The sequence below is a fragment of the Gilbertella persicaria genome (assembly GCF_025201335.1).
Source record: "Gilbertella persicaria strain CBS 190.32 chromosome Unknown B0P05scaffold_32, whole genome shotgun sequence".
NCBI classification, from domain to species: domain Eukaryota; kingdom Fungi; phylum Mucoromycota; class Mucoromycetes; order Mucorales; family Choanephoraceae; genus Gilbertella; species Gilbertella persicaria.
Window position 1 is genome coordinate 174,038 of NW_026251993.1, and position 16,274 is coordinate 190,311.

The 16,274-nt window shown below is 36.7% G+C and overlaps 11 protein-coding genes across 11 annotated transcripts; 6 read left to right on the plus strand and 5 right to left on the minus strand.

Moving 5' to 3' along the window:
• The first annotated feature begins 725 nt into the window (after positions 1–725).
• Positions 726–1,614, plus strand: B0P05DRAFT_550369 (uncharacterized protein). The gene is made up of 5 exons (XM_051579243.1): positions 726–956; positions 998–1,014; positions 1,059–1,185; positions 1,231–1,336; positions 1,379–1,614. Exons 1-5 carry the CDS (start codon positions 814–816, stop codon positions 1,448–1,450), a joined length of 465 nt encoding a protein of 154 aa, XP_051432826.1. The 5' UTR covers positions 726–813; the 3' UTR covers positions 1,451–1,614.
• Positions 1,593–2,983, plus strand: B0P05DRAFT_474248 (uncharacterized protein; the record flags this gene model as incomplete). Its single annotated transcript, XM_051574779.1, has 7 exons — positions 1,593–1,635; positions 1,680–1,721; positions 1,775–1,907; positions 1,961–1,974; positions 2,020–2,175; positions 2,223–2,905; positions 2,954–2,983. 7 exons carry the CDS (start codon positions 1,593–1,595, stop codon positions 2,981–2,983), a joined length of 1,101 nt encoding a protein of 366 aa, XP_051432827.1.
• A 96-nt stretch (positions 2,984–3,079) lies between these two features.
• On the minus strand, positions 3,080–3,809 carry B0P05DRAFT_474254 (ER lumen protein retaining receptor; the record flags this gene model as incomplete). The annotated part of the gene is made up of 3 exons (XM_051574780.1): positions 3,080–3,373; positions 3,413–3,672; positions 3,719–3,809. 3 exons carry the CDS (start codon positions 3,807–3,809, stop codon positions 3,080–3,082), a joined length of 645 nt encoding a protein of 214 aa, XP_051432828.1.
• A 207-nt stretch (positions 3,810–4,016) lies between these two features.
• On the plus strand, positions 4,017–6,056 carry B0P05DRAFT_185802 (uncharacterized protein). The gene is made up of 5 exons (XM_051573171.1): positions 4,017–4,318; positions 4,381–4,707; positions 4,770–5,150; positions 5,198–5,279; positions 5,322–6,056. Exons 1-5 carry the CDS (start codon positions 4,166–4,168, stop codon positions 5,696–5,698), a joined length of 1,320 nt encoding a protein of 439 aa, XP_051432829.1. The 5' UTR covers positions 4,017–4,165; the 3' UTR covers positions 5,699–6,056.
• Positions 6,057–6,065: 9 nt separating this feature from the next.
• B0P05DRAFT_573328 (allantoicase) lies at positions 6,066–7,288 on the minus strand (the record flags this gene model as incomplete). Its single annotated transcript, XM_051581501.1, has 5 exons — positions 6,066–6,567; positions 6,608–6,925; positions 6,966–7,023; positions 7,067–7,183; positions 7,225–7,288. 5 exons carry the CDS (start codon positions 7,286–7,288, stop codon positions 6,066–6,068), a joined length of 1,059 nt encoding a protein of 352 aa, XP_051432830.1.
• A 304-nt stretch (positions 7,289–7,592) lies between these two features.
• B0P05DRAFT_550394 (uncharacterized protein) lies at positions 7,593–8,254 on the plus strand. The gene is made up of 2 exons (XM_051579244.1): positions 7,593–7,671; positions 7,726–8,254. The coding sequence occupies exon 2, from the start codon at positions 7,746–7,748 to the stop codon at positions 7,956–7,958; it is 213 nt and encodes a 70-aa protein (XP_051432831.1). The 5' UTR covers positions 7,593–7,671; positions 7,726–7,745; the 3' UTR covers positions 7,959–8,254.
• An 867-nt stretch (positions 8,255–9,121) lies between these two features.
• On the minus strand, positions 9,122–9,292 carry B0P05DRAFT_444995 (uncharacterized protein; the record flags this gene model as incomplete). Its single annotated transcript, XM_051573793.1, has 1 exon — positions 9,122–9,292. A coding segment is annotated over one exon (171 nt), but the record flags the coding sequence as incomplete, so codon positions are not given.
• A 1,726-nt stretch (positions 9,293–11,018) lies between these two features.
• B0P05DRAFT_550397 (uncharacterized protein) lies at positions 11,019–13,384 on the plus strand. The gene is made up of 10 exons (XM_051579245.1): positions 11,019–11,174; positions 11,220–11,408; positions 11,459–11,568; positions 11,628–11,791; positions 11,840–11,914; positions 11,958–12,109; positions 12,157–12,455; positions 12,501–12,642; positions 12,702–12,883; positions 12,939–13,384. The coding sequence occupies exons 1-10, from the start codon at positions 11,072–11,074 to the stop codon at positions 13,158–13,160; spliced, it is 1,638 nt and encodes a 545-aa protein (XP_051432833.1). The 5' UTR covers positions 11,019–11,071; the 3' UTR covers positions 13,161–13,384.
• A 50-nt stretch (positions 13,385–13,434) lies between these two features.
• B0P05DRAFT_550406 (HAD-like domain-containing protein) lies at positions 13,435–14,517 on the minus strand. Its single transcript, XM_051579246.1, has 3 exons — positions 14,261–14,517; positions 14,103–14,218; positions 13,435–14,064 (listed from the first exon to the last, which is right to left on the minus strand). The coding sequence occupies exons 1-3, from the start codon at positions 14,458–14,460 to the stop codon at positions 13,817–13,819; spliced, it is 564 nt and encodes a 187-aa protein (XP_051432834.1). The 5' UTR covers positions 14,461–14,517; the 3' UTR covers positions 13,435–13,816.
• Positions 14,518–15,280, plus strand: B0P05DRAFT_550410 (alpha-N-methyltransferase NTM1). Its single transcript, XM_051579247.1, has one exon. It carries the CDS (start codon positions 14,633–14,635, stop codon positions 15,062–15,064), a length of 432 nt encoding a protein of 143 aa, XP_051432835.1. The 5' UTR covers positions 14,518–14,632; the 3' UTR covers positions 15,065–15,280.
• On the minus strand, positions 15,233–16,236 carry B0P05DRAFT_186085 (P-loop containing nucleoside triphosphate hydrolase protein). Its single transcript, XM_051573174.1, has 4 exons — positions 16,013–16,236; positions 15,750–15,969; positions 15,568–15,703; positions 15,233–15,490 (listed from the first exon to the last, which is right to left on the minus strand). Exons 1-4 carry the CDS (start codon positions 16,135–16,137, stop codon positions 15,402–15,404), a joined length of 570 nt encoding a protein of 189 aa, XP_051432836.1. The 5' UTR covers positions 16,138–16,236; the 3' UTR covers positions 15,233–15,401.
• Positions 16,237–16,274: the final 38 nt, after the last annotated feature.

Consider the following 16,274-nt stretch of genomic DNA (forward strand, 5'->3'; position numbering starts at 1 on the left):
GGTCCATAAGAAATACTCCAAGTGCTATATTTGCAAAAGTACTATAAAAATGTATGCTATGGCTCAAAAATATAAAATAAGTTTTTGGATTATAGCTCATTATTTTAATAGCAAACTTTCTGCGTTATTTATATCATTGAATGAGCCTTATTATTATCTACAAAACTTATTAATGCACTTTTTTGACAACTCTTTGTTTTTGGGTAGTTTTAGTCTAACATTTCTCTTGAATTCCTTTTTTTTTTAGTTCTAGTTTTTGGCATGGAATTTTTTATTCAAACTCAGACATTTTTTATCTAAGGGAAACACTCGGCCGATGCCAATGTCCATTTCAAACTTTAAAGTATACCATGCTCTTTCTTGATACAAATGAATGATTTATCTCTTTCGAGTACACAAACTAGAGGAAACATGAGCAAAGAATTCTTCAGTAAAGGCGGATAGTCCCCATGAATCAATCTTCTGGAATTTTTTTTAAAAAGTACTGACAAACAGCAACTTGAAACGAGTTTTTCTTTATATGAGCAGCGGTTGTAGTATAACAAAGAAAGAATTAAATGTGTGTTGATTAGAGGAAAAAGAAACTAGCACTTTCATCAAGTGATTACAAGCATTTGTTACCATGAACTAGGACAAGAATCTAAACTAGTTCAAAGCACATTTTTGCTTTAGATGCAATCAATGTAACCATTTTGTCTTGCATGAAAATATGTGTGAGAGTGTCACATGCTTTAAACCTAGAAGAAAGAGTATTCTCATACAAAAAAAGACACGCACACAAACAAACCACTTTCTTCTTGTTCTTTATTTCTCATGATAAAAGATTATAAACTAATTGCTGATTTGATGTTGCCAGAAATTGAACGTCAACTGGTAGAAGATGATTCTCTTTGGCCCAATGTGAAGGGTCTTTTTGTCATTACAGTTACAAAGAAAAAGAAACATGCTGCTACATGGTAAGCTGTCTTGCATCAATAGCATTGACTTATACTTGTAGGTATCTATTATTACAAGGTAAAGTATATTTAGACGCGTGTATCATTTACATTCCTCTCAAGGAAATGAAATTCAGCCTGTTATCACGCAAGATAAACAGACTGTCCGTTCTTCTCTCAAAGGAAAAAAAATCAAAATGGTCGAGATTCAAGTGGAAGATCATGATCTTTTGAATTTCATCACGGGAGGGTAATAAGTGATAAGCATCAGCATGTTAATTAACCCTTTGCATAGTCTTACTGGTGTAAAAGCATATATGGTTGGACGAATCAAGGTTCAAGGTGATCTTGTCTTGGCACAGAAATTAGAAGAAGTTTTTGAAAAAGCAGGTGGCAGAGATGTAAGTTCATTCATACATATCCTTATTGCTTATTTTCTATAGCGTGCTTTGGAATTTATGAAGAACAATGAGCACTTGGTCAATGTTTCAAACAAAAAACCCAGTAAATTGTGAATAAACACATAGCCTTTAAATAGGTTTTTTATGATGTCAATAACAAAAAAAAAAGAGAAACAGTTCTTTTTTAAAAGTCAGTATTACAATAAGAACTTCTTTTTCTTTTTCTTTTTCTTAGTTTATTTTTTATTATCATACGATGGGTATCACTATCAATTCACCTCTTCCTTCAAGTTTAGCTTGTAAGTCGTATAAATACACTTTGACAGAGACTAATATGCTCTAGCCGAGTGTCGAAAGGCAGCTAGAATCTTAAACAGTTTTACAGGTAATGACTATTTTTTTTTCTTATGCAACCCTTTTTCTCATTCTATGTCTTAGATAATGGAAAGGGCATGGATGTTATTATTCCTCCACATATCTTGAGAGATGCTAAAGGCTTGGCTATCTTTACAGTATTAAAGGCAGGCTTTTTATTCTCGGGTCGAGCAGGTTCTGGTCTCGTTGTGGCTAGGTAAATGACATCTTATGATAATAAAAAAAATGGTACACTTATTTCTCGGTTAGATTATCTGATGGCTGTAAGTCATTTTATGTTCTGTAGCTTATGCTCAACGGTTCTGTAGCATGGTCAGCACCTTCTGCTATCCTGACAGGTGGAATGGGTTTTGGTGGACAAGTCGGAGCCGAATTGACTGATTTTATTATGGTCCTCAACACAACAGCTGCAGTAAAGACGTTCATGCATCATGGCTCTATCACATTGGGTGGTAATATTTCAGGTAAGATGGGATCTTCTTTAGTATCATGGCATCAACACCCAAATTAGTGGCTGCGGGTCCTGTGGGTAGAAATGCAGAAGCTTCAGGCACTGCCTCTATTAAGAGTATAGCAGCTGTCTATTCCTACAGTAAGACACGAGGCCTTTTTGCCGGTGTCTCACTAGAAGGCTCTGTTATTCTAGAACGATTTGATGCCAACAAAAAATTATACGGTCATAAAGTCCAAGTGAGGGATTTACTGAATGGTTCTATTCCTCCTCCTCCCGGTGCGGATGTACTCTATCGAGCGCTTGAGATTAAATCAGGAGGAGTGAGCCGTGAAAGATTCAGGTTCATGGAGGATCAATACGACACGTCTTCAAGTAACCAGAGCTATGATACAAGAACAGATGAATGGGACTCGCCTGCATCGCGCACCATGTCCTTAAGTCGAGCCCATGTTCACCAGCTTGCCAAGACAGGAGGTCCTCAAGTGACAAGAAACCACACAACAGGCTCAGCTTGGCAAGACAACAGTACGAGTGATGTATCTTCTCGAGAAATAACCTATCAAGAGAGACGAGCATTAGTACCGAGTCGTCAGGACGTACGTGCTCGAGCGCTCTTTAATTTTGCTGGTGAACAAGAAGGAGATTTAGTGTTTCACAAAGGTGATATGATTACCATTGTCAAAAAGACAGATACACAAAATGACTGGTGGACTGGAAGGATTGGAAATCGCCAAGGCATTGTAAGTTATCTATCTAAACAAACAAACGGATTCACTTATTCAATTTAGTTTCCTGCTAATTTTGTTCAACTCGTGTAAAAAAAAAACTATATATATATATATATATTTTATTGAAACAAATTAAGCAACCCTAGATATTGTATTGAGTGATCATGATCAGATCCTGTTTCTTACTTACTTAGGTAATTCAAACTTTTGGCCCTTGACAACTTTGACATAATAAATATAAAAGAAATCACTATACAAAGCAGTTTGTAATAAACCAGCAACAGATGCAATCCAATCCACAGTATAATTAGGTTCATAATAGTAACGATAGACCCAATTAAACAAATAGAGAGTACGATAAGCACCCAAAGCAAAAATATAATGTGTTGTGATTGTCTCTGCTTCACCTGTACGTTGCAACATGAATAATTGTGGTAAAATAGCCACTGATTCTAACCAAATAGAGAAAGACCAGAGAATCTACAAGCGTTAAATAGTGTACGCTTATTTGGCACTTACTTCAACAGGTGTGTATTCATAGCAAAGAACGACAGACAAGACACCAGCAAACAAGACCAAGTATTCATTACGGAACGTATCGAGGTTTGGATCATATGTGGCTTTAAATTTAACTTTCATCAAATACAACACATAAAAGGACGAAGCAAGGAAGAAAATCTTCATACAGGTATTGTAGATAGAGTGAAATTTATAGACAACATCAATGTATCGCGTCAAAAAGACAATGATATATAAAATTTGAGACTTGAGTGAAATACCTTGAGTTTATGAGCATATCATTCTGTCAGGCTTAGTTGAACTTACCAACACAAGAACGACTTTGTCTTATCTTTGCAAGTAGAATAAAGATAGAAGCCAAGTGTGTCAAGTCTGCGCACAACCGAAAAATGTTCATCTCGTAACGTAAAAGAAAGAAAGAAAGAAAAGAAGCGGTGTGTACTTACACATGGAGGACGCCTATTTGGCCGTTTTTAATTTAGCTATACAGTGACTTCTATCGGTCAATCTTTTAACCATAATGATGATAATACTAGCATGTTACACTTGCATAAATCTGTCATGACATTGGCATTTTTTTTTATATCTCTCTCTCTCTCTGTCTTTCTCTTTTCATTGTTTGTAATTGTTTACAGTCAATAAAACTGAGAGATTGTCTGAGATACAAAATTATCTGTAATACTGATGCAATTTATATTTTAATGCGGATCTCCCTTTTTTTTTTTTCTATTCTTTTCTTTCTCTTTCTTCAATATGACCAAGTCAAAGAAGCGCCATAATCAAAAAAAGATTCCAAGAAATCAACCTCAAGATTCACCCAACAACAATGTCACTGGCACTTCTTTTCAACCTTTAAATATGTTTTTTGGTAACCGCTCTACAGGTTATCAAGCCATTCCTTCTGAAGTAAGTTATAGATCTACCTGAATGATTGAATAACCTTTTTTATTATTACTGTTAATATGTAGGATGAAAGATCACATTATTTTGTTCATTCACCTTCTCAAACAGATACAAATGTCGCTATTAACATGGCACCACCCCCGAGTACACCAGACCCATATCCATCTGATGTTGAAACCTCCAGTAATTCTCGTATGAGTCCAGTTGAGGTCGATGTTTGTTTCCCCACACCCAACAAAAAGGAAGAAACAGGGATTGACTATGAAGCCCTGGAAGAATATATCACCAGCGAAAAAAAGGAAGCCTTTGAACAAAAACCTCGGCGAAGAAGACTTTCTACCATGGGTGCATCAGATGGTAGAAGATATAGTATGTATGGGGATCGCATGCTGGTAAAAACACACACACACACACACACACATATATATATAGATGAATAACTTATATGATATAGAGTACAAGAGATGAAAGCGATACAGAATATCGAGTGACGTATTATTCACCTTTAGAGACCTCTACGATCCATGCCCGTTCTATTTGTGAAATACCAGACAATAATGAAGACGAGACATTATCTGACATGCTGAAAAAAGGCTGCTTTTGGATTGATATCCTTAACCCTACAGATAACGAGATGAAGGCATTATGCAAAGTATTCCATATCCACCCACTGACTGTAGAAGACATTAGTATGGAAGAGCAACGAGAGAAATGTGAAGTATTTATGAACTATTACTTTTTGTGTTTCAGAAGTTTTGATCAAGACGAGTTCTCTCCTAATTATCTACAACCTTCTGCTGTTTATATTATTGTGCTGAAAGAAGGTGTTATTACGGTAAAGATATCTACTCAATAGAGAGTGTGTGGCTCATGTCAAGTTAGTTTCATTTCAAATCCATACCTCATCCTCATAATGTAAGAAAGAGAATCAAGCAATTAAAAGACTATATCAATGTGACACCAGGCAAGTGGCATCATACAAAACTATAAACCAACCAAGGTATAGATTGGATTTGTTATGGTATATTGGATGATATCACAGACTCATTTGCTCCTTTGATTCGTGCTATTGAATTTGAAGTGGATTCGATTGATGAACTTGTCTTGATCTTGAAAGAATCAGAACAGTCTGATATGCTGCGGCGTATTGGTTACTGTAGAAAACGTATGATGGGATTATTGCGTCTGTTGTCTTCCAAGACAGACGTCGTAAAGACACTTGTCAAAAGAGGTGAAGTAGCTCCTGAAGATGGTACTCGACCTGCACTTAGTAAAGAAGTAGCCTTGTATCTCGGTGATGTTCAAGGTAAATCAGAAGAGTGGAATCTATGGATATTAATGATGATGGTTAGACCATATTATTTCTATGCTGTTGTCCCTTAATCACTATGAAAAGATTTCATCCAGATCTCATTCCAATTATTTGGCTCAAATCTCTATTGAAATGACTCAAACAAACAATGAAATTAATGATATCCTGTCTAAATTAACTGCTTTGGGTAGTATTCTTGTGCCCATGAATTTAGTGACAGGTCTGTTTGGTATGAACGTACAAGTCCCAGGCCAATTTCAGGTATAGAAAAAAAAATTAGGGACTGTATCTCATTCTATCATAGGAAGATTTGACTTGGTTTGTGGGTATTATGGCTTCTATTCTTGTGTTTTGCATCATCTCTACTATCCTTATGAGATATTACAATATTGTATAATATATATATAGACTTGTTTTAATAAACTTGGTATCATTGTATTATTGAGCAGCATCTCCAATATCAATAGGAAGTGTTGGCAATTGACCACCTTCGCGAACACCATAAAGACGAAGACGCTTTAAACCACCGTCAGGTACAATAATGATCTTGGCATGCGTAAAGATTTTATCTGTATGTGGCAGATCAAAATAGAACAAATCATGAGGACCCACAGAAGAAGGTTGGATCAACCTAGTCCATTCAGCATCATTGCCAGGCACTTGTTGATCAGAGCAAGTAGCTTCCAAAATAATCTTGTTAGGATAATTGCCACAGTAATGCGATGTATCTACCACAGCTTTCAAAAGGTGACCACGGTCACCTAAACGAATCATGACAAAATCAGTATGTCCAGGTGTACGAGAACGCTTGGTTTCCCAACCATCACCCATGTTTTGACCGCGACCAGGCAACAAGATGTTATAACCAGGTGTATAATGTTGATTAGACACCTGAACAGCACGACCTCCATTACCACAGAAAGCGAGATCCACAATAGCACTAAAGATATGAGCTTATCTTATCAAGGTTACATCCTTACTTTTTATCCTCGGGCCAAACAGGAGATATATTACCATAGGCACGGAATCGAGCGATACCACCATCAGGAATGTTATTCAGACGAAGATGCGTATAAACTCCTGTTTCTTTTTCCAATACAAACACATTGTGTTGAGAAGGAGGTAATTCGACCTTGGGCAAGATTTCTTTCCATTCAATATCGGCGGATTGAGCATCAGCACCAATAGGAACTACAGCGGCATCAACAGAAGCAAAAGGAGCTTGATTACCCGTAAAGTAGTGGGTATCAATATCAAATCCTTTGAAAGAACCAGAAAACCCGAGTTTGATAATAGCCCTATTTGATTCAACAAGTAATCACTTTTGATACTACTTACCAGTCATAATTGGGGTTATGTCTCTTGGTTTCCCAACCGTCCATCCAGGCACCCGTTTCTGATAAAGTAAGTAACAAATAAACAAATGTGCATTATCTTACCAACAAAGCGACCAGGGGCATGAACAGGCGGAGCAGGGTTAATCATGTTGGTAGCAGGAGCAAAGAATTCGTCCGTCACAGCAACAATAGTAGATCCAAGAGCAGCAGAAGCAAGGTCTAACGTCATAAGCAACCTTGATTTCTATCCAAAATCTTACCTATACATTGACCAAGTTCGGAGGTTTTTAAGTCTTCAAATTCAATACGTTTACAAGTAGTCATGATTGATAAAGAAGAGAAAAAGAGAGAGTATCTGATCTTTTTATACCATTGAATTACAAGTCACTCATGTAATTTATAAAAGCTATAATCATGTTCATAAATATACCCTCTCTCGTTGAACAACAGCAAGCGATGTCACGTGCAGAAGAAAATGAAAGCGAAGAGGTTATTCACTGTGACTTACTTCTTGATTATCCATGAACATGATAAAAGAAAGAGATGCACGGTCGTTTTCTAGAAAAAAAAAGACTCCCATATCAGTAGAATATCATTTGTACAGTGACTCCACTCCCAAAGTTCGTTTTCCAATGAGCTGAATTCGTTTTTGTCTCCAACTAAAATTCGGTTTTTTAACAGCCAAAATTCGCATTTGATTAGTCAAGGTTCGTCTTTGTAAATTGCTAAAAGTCGTATTGTAACAACTTTTTTTTACAAAGATGGACAAGGAAACGATGCAATGGATTATGAGGAAGAAGTTGATCCTTTCAACACTAGTTCCTTGATGACAGCTCGATATCGATTAATTCAAGAGCGCTTTCCCACTGAATCCACAGAGGAGCTTGACACTCAAATGGAAGATATTTCTGAAGGTCTAGCTGTAGAAAACATAATGTCTACTCTGACAAACAAAAAGCAGTTTTCTAGTATTTTAATAGAATCAAACTCTTGAATGCTGCCGCTTCTGCCCGAGAGGCTCAAGTTGAGGTTCGCACTGCTCAAAAATGGGCAAAGCGCCTCAAAGTATTAAGCTCGTGAGAGTAAGGTAAGAGGTAAGCATACCTACAACCTCTTGTTTTAATCACAGTCATGATGATGTTCCTCTTCAAAATCAATTAATTCAGTATCAGGGATTTCAGCTATAATGTTGAAGTAATGCATGAATTTTAGGGGTATATTATTATAAGACATTGCTTTTTTTAAAAGATGTAAAAAGCAAGTTTTAAAAATAAACACAAAATAAGAAGGTTTATAAATAATGCTCGTCTTCAGTCTTCGAATAAAAGTTTCTCTGTAACTAAAGAAATAGAAATATACTTGTAAACGAATCCGCACCCTATCTGAATTAATTCAAACCTAGTCTTCGCCAAGTCCTCTAAACTGACTGTGCGTGTTACATTAATTCCACTTGAAAGTCAAAAAGGCGCATTTTCTAAAAAATAGGTCTTAATACAATATGGCGCAATATATTTTTGAGTTAAGCATCTAGGTTGTTTTCGATTTTGGTCTACATGGCTTAATTTGTATCATTAAAACAATAGTCAAAAAAAAAAGGTTTATTTCGACATTTTACATAGGTGAAAAAAGTGTTGATTTGGGTCATAAGTGAAGAACGTCTTGATTTTAGTGATCTTTTTTTAATGCCTTTTTTAAATATCTTCGTCTCTTCTTCAACTGTTTTATTTCTTTACTAATTTCATCTATCGCGCGTTTAGTGCTAAGCATCCATTCACTGCTAGGGGTAGTATCAGCATTGGTGATATCAGGGTTAGCTTGTGATGAAGGTATAGGCGTAGTGGCAGTATTGGTGATATCAGGGTTAGCTTGTGATGAAGGTATAGGCGTAGTGGCAGTATTGGTGATATCAGGGTTAGCTTGTGATGAAGGTATAGGCGTAGTGGCAGTATTGGTGATATCAGGATTAGCTTGTGATGAAGGTATAGGCGTAGTGGCAGTATTGGTGATATCAGGATTAGCTTGTGATGAAGGTATAGGCGTAGTGGCAGTATTGGTGATATCAGGATTAGCTTGTGATATAGATGTGAGCGCAGTAGCACTGTTAGCAGCTTGAGCATTAATGCTATGAGAAATAGAACAATTGCCAAAGCTTATCTTTTGAAAAGCATAAGTTACCAAAGTGCCATCAGACAATTGTGTTGGGTGAATTGTGAAATGCATATTGTTTATAGTAAGGCCTTTTTCAACATAAGTGTTATAAAAAACAGACGCGCTTTCAATGGTTGAAAAATGCAGATATGAAGTACTAAGAAGGAAAGAACGGCAAAGTTAGTAATTAAGTAAAAACTTGGTCAAGGATACATACTCTGACGTTATGTTTTTACAAATCTCGTTCAACAGTTTAAGATTTAAACATCTTAGAATTTCTTTCATCTGATGGTTCGTCAGGCTTACTGTTGAGACGCTTTTTATGCACACTTGTTTATTGGGTTTATTACAGCCATTGCATACCATTATGATTACTATTGGGAAACCTGAAAAACACAGCTACAGAAATTATCTCAAATTTTGAATAGTTTCGCTAAGCCCCTGATATGACCTCACTTTAATGTAACCAATAGTTAGCTTCCAAAATAATTGTCACAAGAATGTAGACTGCTTTTTCTAAGAAAAAAATATAAAAACCCTTTCTCCCTCTTTTTGCATCTTTATCCTGCCTTAGGGTATTTCTGCCTTCGGGTATTTCTGCCTTAGGGTATTTCTGCCTTAGGGTATTTCTGCCTTAGGGTATTTCTGCCTTAGGGTATTTCTGCCTTCGGGTATCTCTGCCTTCGGGTATCTCTGCCTTCGGGTATCTCTGCCTTCGGGTATCTCTGCCTTCGGGTATCTCTGCCTTCGGGTATCTGCCTTAGGGTATTTCTGCCTTAGGGTATTTCTGCCTTCGGGTATCTCTGCCTTCGGGTATTTCTGCCTTAGGGTATTTCTGCCTTCGGGTATCTCTGCCTTCGGGTATTTTTGCCTTCGGGTATTTTTGCCTTTGGCCACTTTTTAAAAAAAGAAAATGAAAAAAAATAATCTTATTTACTTGCAAAACAAGGGGAGTTAAAGATACAAATTTTGAGCTCGGAACCACTGTTATTTTTTTTCCACACAGTGCACAAACCTCACTCTTAAGTAAGTTGATTTTCAAATGGCCAGTTTACCACAAGCATATTTTTTGGTCTGTTTTTTCAATCTTTATATAAATTTGAGCTTACAGCCAAATCAACGCCAAAGGGCGGTTTTTTAAATCTCAATTTGCAGCTCTTATTATTTTTGTCAAAGGGCGATTCTTGATAACATAACTTAGATGAGTACATGTTTTTTTAAGAAGATGGACATGGGAAGGTTGTGATGCTATGGACTGGGAAGAGAAAGTGCACCCCCATCATCTAACCATTTTAACTCGCATTAGACTTTACTGTGAAGCTAAGAGACTGAGCAGACTTTGGCTATTGAAGAATTAGATGCAGAAGTGGAGGAACTTACAGCCGTAGTAAAAATACAAAGTAGGCACCACAAAAACTTTGTCTACTGTAACGAAGTAAAGTTATTCAATACTGCTAAATATGGTAGAACCGTTGAGCGAGCAGCGCAGAAGTGGACCAAAAGACTCAAAGAGGATAAATACTGGAACATTTTTGAAAAGCAAGCCAACAAAGTTAACATGCCAAAGAGTCAATTTGACGAGATGAATTCATCTTGCTAACTTATACGATGATAACCCTCCAGCTCAGGTTCATGAGCCACTGTATGTTACCTAAAAGTGTAAAATTGATATGATTTGAGTTTCAAATCATGGTGTGTTCTTATTGGTAGAAACTTTTGTCAAAATAACGTATGAAACCTTTAAACCCATTGCAAAAAGTGGGATGCCCTTGACAGTTGTGCAGAGCCAATCATATCATTTCCTAAATCGTGTGTATATATCTATTTAAATCATGTTGTGGTCAACTGAGGATTTAAACTTTTTTCGCTTTCTTTTTCTCTCTTTTTCTCTCTCTTTTGGTGATGTAAGTGAAACAAACATCTTGGTTGTTTATATTTTTTTTTAAAAAAACAGAAGAAATGAAACGTTTAAGCCCAAGTAATTGTTCAGTTGTTTTATTCCATGAACAGAACGAAACATTGGCTGACTTAGTTGACTTGCTTTATTCTGTTTTCCCAACTGGTAAAAATCTGCATTAAATGAACGCGCAAATTAAAAATAGCATAGTGGTCTATAAGACAAGAAAACCAGATATTGTTCATGAACTCAAGAAACAACAGTATGAAAATACATTTACTCTTTTACTGATTGATGCAGAATCGTGTGGTATATCGAATCATGACGACTGTCCAGATCTTTTGTTACATGTTGTCCATTTGATTAAAGAAGGAATTCTTTTAGATGTAGTGCCAATAGGTAAAAAAAAAAAAAAAAAAAGACATCAAATGGATGCTGACTTCTTTCAGTGTGTTCTTCAGATGATACTCCAGCTTACATGGTCAAGTGCCTACAAGAAGGTGCTGCAGATTTCGTACTTAAGCCAATATGCAAAGATGTCATAAAAACCTTATTTTTGGTAAGAACTGAATGGATAACCAAAAAAAAAAAAAAAAATAGATTTACTTATGTTGATAGAATGTAACAAGATATCATATTCAAAAGAAACAGAAAAAACTAGACCATATTCAACAACTTACAGAATCAACTAAGAGCGAGAAAATGGTCAATCATACAAACAGTGGTAAAGTTTGGGAAAAGTTTAAAGAGCGTCTTAAGGGTGTGTTTTTTCAAGAGCATTGGTAAGGGAAATAAACATCAGAGAAAGCAATCATAACATATAGAATTAGGCTATCGAAATTGATTGCAGACTATTATACCCCAAAACCTTGTGTGAAAAGATCTTCTATGGCATCCATGTTAGAGTAAGTTAAACACGTATTGAATGATATGCTTAGGAATACATAGGGATCGTAAAGATTATTTAAAATCACACATTTGCAGTTGGGATTTCTTACCTCTTGATTTGAGCAACAAGGACTTGGTCCAAGTTGTCTTTATGATCTTGAACGATATTCTCACTCGTTACGATGAACTTACGCCTCTCCGTGTTCCCAGCGGTAAGTCGTACAACCCACGTGGACGCCATGACCTTACTACTTCTTAGATGATCTGTATCACTTTATCTTTGACATCTGCAATTCTTACCATAATACAAATCCCTATCACAACTTTCGACATGCAGTAGATGTGCTACAGGCAAACTACTATTTCTTGTGTCATATAGGTGCACTGGACCCCATGTGTCCTGATGCATTTGTTCGTTTTGAACATCAACAGACAGACAAGGAAAAAGCCATGAATGAAAAAGTAGCGAATATGCTTAAACCATTGGATATGTTTGCTTTATTGATGGCAAGTATTGGCCATGATGTAGGACATCCAGGCGTCAATAATCATTTCATGGTAAGATATCATGGTTTTGATCAACACTAACAAGCTTTGATATAGGTCTCAACATGTACACCTTTAGCTATTCTTTACAATGATAAATCTGTTTTGGAAAGTTTTCATGCCATGTCATTTTTTCACTTGTTGAAATCGCATTGTTTCAGTCAGCTGACAGATCTTCGGTCTAACCCAGAATATGCTAGTAAAAATCCCATTTTTTTTTCTATGATGTAGTCGTGTACTCATTCTGATCTTATTTAGGTTTTCGAAAAATTGTGGTAAATAGTATCCTAGCAACTGATATGAGTTTACATGATGATTATGTGTCGAGGATTAAAGATCAAGCGGATCGATTAGAATCAGATAAGGTGGACTTTACAGACGAGATGGAAAAGATTTTACTTTGTGGTGCTTTGATTAAATGTGCTGATATTAGTAATTGTGTAAGTTCAACATAATAGTGGACTATCATATGACATATATCTTACCAGTAGTCAGGCACGTCCTTTTGAATCTGCGAAGCGATGGGCATTAATCCTTGCTGAAGAATTCTCTGAACAAGGGGATTTAGAGAAAGAGTTAGGATTACCTGTGTTGCCCATTAATGAGCGAGGTAAAATTCCACTAGCAGACTTTCAATTGTCCTTTAAACGATTGATTGCGCTTAAGTTATTTAAAGCAGTGAGCCATGTCAATTCAGGTAAAGCGTATTGTATGTAGATTTCTTATCTAAGATCACATACATGTATAGATATGCAATTCACGGTGGATTATATCTACCAGAATGTGGATATTTGGGAAACTTCAAAAAAGAAAAAAGAACTGTATTTAAATGAAAAAGTAGTGGTGTCACCCAACAGTATATCACCACAACCTTCACCTCAAAGTAAATGTAATACAAGTCAACGACCTAGATCGGGAGCTCAATAAGTAGAAACTATGCTGTAATTTTATTATTTAATACATATATATATATATATATATATACAACCTTATAACGACTGGGTTTGTCTCCAATGTTCAACACGCTCTCTTATTCTTCTCTTTAAATCCAACTGCCTATGTAAAACAAGACGCAAGTCATTTCTTTTGTCTGTGAAACATACGACATGAGATTCAAGATACTGCCTTAACTCTGTTAGTTGAGTATCGGATGAACCACCCACATAAGCCTGAATGGGTATCCAATTACTCAAATTAAGTGAGGCTGCATGAGGTGTGTTGTCGACAAGAAACGTTTTGCTTAAATCTCTTCCTAATGCACACAAGTCTTTGACATACACTACTTGTAAAGCAGAAGCAGATCTCACTTGGATACATGAATTACGGGATAATATATGTCTAAAGCATAAGTTATTAATAGACAAATAATGGTCTTACGTGATCAATTGGTTATTTGGATCAAGACATGTTCTTGCCATCATTGCATAGTCTCTAGTGCCTGCAGTCCAAACGACGATTTCAAATGCATCAGATGCCCAGGTTAAGAAATCCATAACACCAGGACGTAATCGACCTGCTAATAAACGACTAGTGCGATGGTGATCATAGAGGACATAATCGACATCGTACTTATTGTCCATGTCACGATAGGTATGAAGCAAGGTTTCGTCCAAATCAAGCACTAGTGAGATGTGAGTCAAGTTGAAATAGAGAGATTACCTAAAGTGGGTTTATTGTCGGCTTTCTTGGGTGGTAAATGGGGTTTCATGCCTTTGAGTCTTGAATGCAAAGAAGGCCAACGCATCATAAGAGCATCCAGTGTAGAGCATTCATAACTAAAACGCCATGAGTAATGAACAAGAGAACGGGTAACTTACTCATCCAACTGTTCCAGCAGTGCATCTACTTTCAGAGGCGCATCCAAACTGTTGTCTTGTTGTGTTTGATGAGAGCGGGAGATGGTCACGATGGGAGGATCGGCAACAAGTACGTCCTCATGATCAGTTGACTTTCGTTTGTTTCTGTACGATTCTGTTCCTGTTTCCAGATTGGCAAGTTGATACCGTGTCAATACCATAAAAGAAACTGCATAAACCAGACGCGTTCTTCTTTATTTCAATGGCCGAAGACAGTCTTTTTTTTTTTTCCTCTTTCCTTTTTATTTTAATAACCATGTCTACTGCAGTAAGACATTCATATAGAAGAATGGCAAGTGCTGAATGATATATTAGGAAGCTTTCTCAAAATTAATGGCAAAACCAGAATGGTATGGTGATGCTCAAAAATATTGGGATAATGTCACTCCTACGATTGACGGTATGTTGGGTGGTTTATCTGTCGTTGATCCTGTTGATGTCAAGGGTTCACTTGACTTTTGCCGAGAATTTTTTTCTGCTAGTAACCAACTCTATGCTTGTGATTGTGGTGCTGGTATTGGTCGAGTCACTAAAAATTTTTTACTCCAAGTACCTTTTGACAAGGTGGATTTAGTAGAACAAGCAGCACCTTTTGTTGAGAGGGCTAAATTAGACTACTTAAAAGACGAAATCAAGGCAAATAAAATAGGCGAGATTTATTGCCAGGGACTTCAGGATTTTATTCCAGAACAAGGCAAATATGATTTAATCTGGTGTCAATGGGTGCTCGGTCATTTAACAGATGGTAACATGATGTTGGCATGACGTGATTGACATTGATTTAGACCATTTTGTTGCTTTCTTTCAACGCTGTGCCGAGGGTCTTAAGCCTAATGGATTGATTGGTGTCAAGGAAAACAATGCGTCCAAAGAAGCTTTGTTTGATGAAGAAGACAGTAGCATCACTCGCCCTCATCAAGAATTAAAACGATTGTTTGCTCAAGCAGGTCTACAAGTTATCAAGGAAGAAGTTCAAAAGGGATTTCCTCAAGGTTTATTTACTGTGCGTATGTACATGTTGAAAAAAATAAACTAGTGCATGTCAATGGTAGTTGAATCACTTTCTGAATCATTCGGTGTAGATTCATGTGAGCGTGTGAGGTTAAGGGTATGTGTGCCCACTCGATCTTGTTGGCCAGCATCGTGTGTGATCCAGACGCATGTCTTTCCCTTGAGCGTCTTTTCTACTAACTCGATTGTTTCAGGGTCTAATGCAGAAGTAGGTTCTGATAGAGTGTTACAAGCATCACATCTCCGATGAGACTTACCATCTAATAATAAGATATCTGGATTCAATGCAAGTGCAATAGCTAATGCACATCGTTGTGTTTCTCCACCTGAAAGATTACCCCATTTCTCTCTGAAATGACTTTCTGACAGCTGCCATTCTGACCCAATCTTGACCTATCATTGTCTAACATGAATTACAGAGCAACACCATGACACTTACAGGATCACCCAATTCTCTATTTTTATGGCTTGCAAATTTCTTGACAATATCAAAGAAGTCCAGTGGTGTGCCAGGATGAACTGCAGGTCGCTGAGGCACATACATCACCCGAGAGCGCCAAATAGGGACTGTATAATCACTTACTTTCTTATCGTTCAGTGTGCAATAACCATGATTGTATGGAATCAATTCAGCAACACACTTCAAAAGGGTTGTTTTTCTATATCTTGTTATTATTTTCATATTACATCTAATTTCTTTACCCAACACCACTTGGACCACGCATGACCAGTGTATCACCTTCATTTAGTTTAAAGGAAACATTTTGAAATAACCATCTTCCATCAGGCAATTGTAAAGAAATATCTTGCACTTCAAAGATAGTCATATGAATCAAAGAGAGAAAGAAAAAAGAAAGAGAGAAAGAGAGAGAAAAAATATCCTTTTTAAATGTGAAAATGACGTCTGCTTATAAAGAAACATCAAAGTGAGTGACTATTGTCAATGTGCATACAGAAAATATTA

Coding starts and splice junctions, on each gene's coding strand:
- B0P05DRAFT_550369 (XM_051579243.1), top strand. CDS start 814: ATGATAAAAGATTATAAACTAATTGCTGATTTGATGTTGCCAGAAATT. Junction 1,186..1,230: donor TTGAATTTCATCACGGGAGG/GTAATAAGTGAT, acceptor CCCTTTGCATAG/TCTTACTGGTGTAAAAGCAT. Junction 1,337..1,378: donor AAAAAGCAGGTGGCAGAGAT/GTAAGTTCATTC, acceptor TATTTTCTATAG/CGTGCTTTGGAATTTATGAA.
- B0P05DRAFT_185802 (XM_051573171.1), top strand. CDS start 4,166: ATGACCAAGTCAAAGAAGCGCCATAATCAAAAAAAGATTCCAAGAAAT. Junction 4,319..4,380: donor ATCAAGCCATTCCTTCTGAA/GTAAGTTATAGA, acceptor GTTAATATGTAG/GATGAAAGATCACATTATTT. Junction 4,708..4,769: donor TGTATGGGGATCGCATGCTG/GTAAAAACACAC, acceptor TATATGATATAG/AGTACAAGAGATGAAAGCGA.
- B0P05DRAFT_550394 (XM_051579244.1), top strand. CDS start 7,746: ATGGATTATGAGGAAGAAGTTGATCCTTTCAACACTAGTTCCTTGATG.
- B0P05DRAFT_550397 (XM_051579245.1), top strand. CDS start 11,072: ATGAAACGTTTAAGCCCAAGTAATTGTTCAGTTGTTTTATTCCATGAA. Junction 12,110..12,156: donor GCCTCTCCGTGTTCCCAGCG/GTAAGTCGTACA, acceptor ACTACTTCTTAG/ATGATCTGTATCACTTTATC. Junction 12,643..12,701: donor GTCTAACCCAGAATATGCTA/GTAAAAATCCCA, acceptor GATCTTATTTAG/GTTTTCGAAAAATTGTGGTA.
- B0P05DRAFT_550406 (XM_051579246.1), bottom strand. CDS start 14,460: ATGGTATTGACACGGTATCAACTTGCCAATCTGGAAACAGGAACAGAA. Junction 14,219..14,260: donor CTGCTGGAACAGTTGGATGA/GTAAGTTACCCG, acceptor ATGGCGTTTTAG/TTATGAATGCTCTACACTGG. Junction 14,065..14,102: donor CGACAATAAACCCACTTTAG/GTAATCTCTCTA, acceptor ACATCTCACTAG/TGCTTGATTTGGACGAAACC.
- B0P05DRAFT_550410 (XM_051579247.1), top strand. CDS start 14,633: ATGGCAAAACCAGAATGGTATGGTGATGCTCAAAAATATTGGGATAAT.
- B0P05DRAFT_186085 (XM_051573174.1), bottom strand. CDS start 16,137: ATGACTATCTTTGAAGTGCAAGATATTTCTTTACAATTGCCTGATGGA. Junction 15,704..15,749: donor ATAGAGAATTGGGTGATCCT/GTAAGTGTCATG, acceptor AGACAATGATAG/GTCAAGATTGGGTCAGAATG. Junction 15,491..15,567: donor AGATATCTTATTATTAGATG/GTAAGTCTCATC, acceptor GAAACAATCGAG/TTAGTAGAAAAGACGCTCAA.